At 32.9% G+C, this 4,926-nt stretch overlaps 1 protein-coding gene across 1 annotated transcript; it reads left to right on the top strand.

The window, feature by feature from the left end:
- Positions 1-1,112: 1,112 nt before the first annotated feature.
- On the top strand, positions 1,113-4,301 carry LOC107476907 (mitogen-activated protein kinase 13). Its single transcript, XM_016096848.3, has 6 exons — positions 1,113-1,373; positions 1,452-1,581; positions 1,871-2,008; positions 2,855-3,187; positions 3,300-3,483; positions 3,562-4,301. The coding sequence occupies exons 1-6, from the start codon at positions 1,225-1,227 to the stop codon at positions 3,735-3,737; spliced, it is 1,110 nt and encodes a 369-aa protein (XP_015952334.1). The 5' UTR covers positions 1,113-1,224; the 3' UTR covers positions 3,738-4,301.
- Positions 4,302-4,926: the final 625 nt, after the last annotated feature.

Raw genomic sequence — 4,926 nt, forward strand, 5'->3', positions numbered from 1 at the left:
TATTAATCAACCATATATATATACCAAATTTATTTTAAGTTTAGAAGTTACCTTATTTTAAATTTGAATTCTTTTAAATTTTACCTTGATAGTTGATTCAGATTTAATTTTTGGGTTGTCGTAATATTTTTAATATAATTTGTCAAAAATTAATTTATCGCTAATCTGAGTTTGGAATCGAACCCAACATTTATTTAAGCGAATGGGTAAAGCGCCCACTCTATTAATCAAGACATCAAGCTGATTTTATAACATTTTTATCATTTTAGTTTTTTAAATATATTTTTGCAATCAAGGCTGACTACCTGTCCTGCTACGCACCAGCAAATTTTTTTTTGTTTCTCACAGTATCCTCCACCCCGACAGATTAAGGACTAATCCGTCACGGATCTGAGTTTCATTTAAGGGTCTACCGCTGGCCAATGGGTTGTTGCATGTATAAGATGAAATTCGAACCTCCGACACTTGCTTAAACGGACGAGTGAGTTGACCACTCGACCAACCCAAGTTGGCTAGCATTTTTATTTCCGGGTCGGAGATCACAAGCCTTGAGAAAGATAAACAGGCTTTTGTTTCGTTTTGTTTTTCCTCTTAGCCTCTTAAGGCCCTCTCAATTGGGCTTACCTTTGGGCCCAAACTAATAATTGGATATGTGACTATTTAGAAATAGAAATATTTGACGTATCTGACTAGCTGGACCCAAAAAAAAAAAAAGAAGTCACACACTTTTCCAAAGAGATTTACCATTTTTGTTTTAAATGCTAACAAAAATTATAACATATTTAGTTATTTTAGTAGTTAATAATTTAGTTAAAAAATAAGAAAATTATGTGTATAAATATATAAAAATTTTTAAATATATTATATTATGTCAATTTTATGGTATCTATAAGTTGTTACCTAAATTTTTACCTAACTTATCTTTTAAACTAAATTTTGATTTTTTAAAAATTACTTATTTTTATATTTTTAAATTAAATATTAATATTTTACCTTTTTTAATAAATAAACACTATTTTTTAAGCAGCATTGTATTTACCATTATATTATTATGAATAAATAAAAAATAACGGATACATAACATAATCCCCCGTTCACATTTGAAAATTGAATTGAATGAATTTGAAATTGGAGAGGAAAAAAGCAAACCCCACCAACATGACGATGAGCTTCGTAAAAGCCTTGTCCACTCACAAATCAAGGAAGCAAGAATCTTAGAAGCAAATGCAAATGGAAAAGGAAAACCAAAACGGCGATATCGCACTTGATTCCAAATACGTTCGCTACAACATTCTTGGAAACTTGTTCGACGTTTATGCTCACTACGTTCCTCCCATTCAACCCGTTGGTCGTGGCGCTTACGGCGTCGTTTGGTATCTCTCTTCAACTCTTCACTCTCTCTCTCTCTTTTCAATTTCATTCAAATTTCCCTCATCTTCTTTCTTTTTCAGCTGCGCGACGAATTCGGAGACCAAAGAAGGTGTTGCCATCAAGAAGATCGGGAATGCCTTTGACAACCGGATCGATGCCAAGAGGACTCTCCGGGAAATCAAGCTCCTCTGTCACATGGACCATGATAATGTAATCAATTTCATTTTTCTCTAATCAGTTTTTGATTCGCTTTTGGTTTTGAAGTTTTTGGTGTGAATTCTGTGTGTTAGAATATAATTAGGATCAATTAAGATTAATTAGTATTATTTAGTATATCTGAATATTTATTATAGGAGATTAGGTATTTGTTATTACGATTTTCTTAGTACCTATAAATACTCTTTTATATTATATCATTCTAGACAACTTGAATAGACAACTTGATTACACTCAATAATACACTTAATTGATCCTAATTATATTCTAACACTGTGTGTAGGTGATTAAGATAAAGGATATAATAAGGCCAGCGGAGAGGGAAAAGTTCAATGATGTGTACATAGTTTATGAGCTGATGGACACTGATCTCCATCAGATTATTCAGTCTAACCAGCCTCTCACTGATGATCACTGCCAGGTACTTCGTTCGATTCGTTGTCTCTGTGATGTGTTTACGAGCGAAATTTGCAAGGACTGTGTGAAGGAAATGAATGTAATTAAGTTATAGCGTGAACGTTGCAATGGCTCATCACACAGAGCTTGTAGCTTGGATCAATATCAATCACTCCAATTATGTGTACACAGTACTTGAATTGCTTCGTTTCCAAAAGAGAGTATTGATTGCCAAACTATCATCACATGCCTTGATTGTGTTGTGCTTGACATTGAGTGTATTTTCCTTGACTTGTCAGTGTGATGTTTATGTGAAAAAAAATGGGGACAGAAGTTGTTGAATGTAGAAATGTGCTTTAGAGTTGATGTGGGTGTTTTTGTGAAGGGAAAAAGGATTTTGATTGTGCTGTGATGAAAAAGCCTTGTTTTTTATTTGAGAAGGGGAATGATATGGGAGTTTTGTGAAAGGATTTTGAAGTTTGGGAGTTGTTTTAGTAAATGTTATATAACCTTGTCTAGGAAAGTGAGAACAGAACAAAATATTTCTTCTCATTTGTTTATTCAACTTAACTTCCTAAGTGATATTAGAGACATATTAGTAACAGAAGGTTGATGCTAAATTGCTAATATGAAATAGACAAACAGTTAAAATTGTCATGTAGATATCTTGGTTTGTAATATCATTTATGCTTGCAGATTTATATTATGATTTGGTTTTGATATTTGAATTGGAAGCTCATATGGAATTAGTAGCTTACAAATTCAAATTCATTCGTTGTTCGTTGAATCTTTGATCATTGTAGATTCGATTTGCTACTAAGAAATTGTTAAGGGGGATAAAGCTAAAGCAATGTGTTGAATGTCATTGCAGTATTTCTTATACCAGCTCTTGAGAGGATTAAAGTATGTACACTCTGCCAATGTTTTGCACCGAGATCTAAAGCCAAGCAATTTACTTCTCAATGCAAACTGTGATCTCAAAATATGTGACTTTGGGCTTGCCAGAACAACATCTGAGACAGATTTTATGACAGAATATGTTGTCACTCGTTGGTACAGAGCCCCTGAATTGCTATTGAACTGTTCAGAATATACTGCAGCTATTGATATCTGGTCTGTTGGATGTATTTTGATGGAAATAATTAGAAGGGAACCTTTGTTTCCTGGTAAAGATTATGTTCAGCAGTTGGCACTTATAACTGAGGTATTCGTCCGTGTCTTCAATACTTGAAATTTTTTAGAATAACTTAGTTTTGCAAACTTGCAAATGGTGAAATATTGATGAGCTAAGTCCTCACAATTTTGTCCCAAAACAGTTACTAGGTTCACCAGATGAATCGGATCTTGGATTCCTCAGAAGTGAGAATGCAAAGAAATATGTTAAGCAGCTCCCACATGTAGAAAAGCAGCCATTTGCGCTGAGGTTTCCTGATGTGTCTCCATTGGCAATTGATCTTGCTGAGAAAATGTTGGTTTTTGATCCCTCAAAACGCATAACTGGTATGTTATTCAATCCTTATTTTATCATCGTCACTCATTTCTTCCTTCATTTTTAACTAATATTATATGGTTTTATAGTTGAGGAAGCACTGAATCACCCATATTTGGCAAGCCTTCATGAGATCAATGAGGAGCCCACTTGCCCGAGTCCATTCATCTTTGATTTTGAACAGACAAGTCTGAATGAAGAAGATATAAAGGAGCTCATATGGCAAGAGTCTCTGAACCTCAGCCAGGATCAGATGCTTGAATAAATCAGTAAGCAAGATGGTCATTTTCCTTTTTATCTTTTCAATTCTATGGACTTCCATAATACATGTTTAGAGTTTGGTGCAAAAAGTGGTTTGATTCAATGAAACATGTTATAAAAATGTTTCTTACCGGTGTATGTGATTCTAGTAACCTGTAGTTACTAGTCAAGGAATAGTGGTTAGAAGATGAATCCTCCCAGCTCCGTTGTCCTCGGAGGACAAGTGAAAAAGTAAGTATTTTTGTTTCTGTTTTTTTCCTTGGGGGGATTCTAGTACCAGCTTAGCATTGTTGGTTTGGTATACATAAATGGAAGGCGCATATGCCTTTAAGGCCTTTGTCTTTGGCTTAGCATTGTATAAAATATAAATCCATATATAGCAGCATGCAGAGTTGCTTTAAGATAAGCCACAAGCCCACAATATAGTGGTGTTTCAGTGCTTATAACGCTGGTTTTGTTTTTTGTCTGTCTTTTCACTTGGTTAAGTTGAAAAGTTAGAAATCTTCTGTATATATGTTTTACATTTTGATTTGATGATATAATTAAACTGGATCTATTGTTAGTCTTACTTATAAATAAGAAATTAACTCTGAAGTTGATTGTGATATAATAATCTGTCTCTCGAATTTATTTATACATTGGTTTTCTAAAACAAATCTGACCGTTTATTTGCTGAGAAGTGATTTAATTGCTGTAATTGTAGACCTAAATGCCACTTTGAATTTTCGTCTGTGATTTCATCGGTTAAGCCATATATTTTTATGCAAGACCGTAAATTATTTTACAGTCATTTAATTATATGTGTATTTTTGGATGATATATAATTAGATGCATGTTTAAAATTCTATTTTACTATTGTTGTATCAAAATAAATTCTTATAATTAATTCTTTTAGCTTAAGCCTCTGAAATGCTCTTTTCTTAAAATCAGAAATCATAATCCGTTAAGTGAAATTGTTGTTTTATATACGAGTTATATTATTTAAAAATTACGATATAATTGAAACTTGAAAGAATTTTTTTTAATTTTTAATCGGTGATTAAGAGACGTTTTAGGCTAGGCCTTAAAATTGTCTCAATTGTGTTCAGGTAACTTTTTTTCATATTACTTTTTTAAGTCTCAGTTATACTGAGCATTTAACTATTTAAGCTCACTACAGCTTTACTGAGCTGCTAATCATTCATTCTTTTATG

The sequence above is a fragment of the Arachis duranensis genome, chromosome 3 (assembly GCF_000817695.3).
Source record: "Arachis duranensis cultivar V14167 chromosome 3, aradu.V14167.gnm2.J7QH, whole genome shotgun sequence".
In the NCBI taxonomy this organism is placed as follows: domain Eukaryota; kingdom Viridiplantae; phylum Streptophyta; class Magnoliopsida; order Fabales; family Fabaceae; genus Arachis; species Arachis duranensis.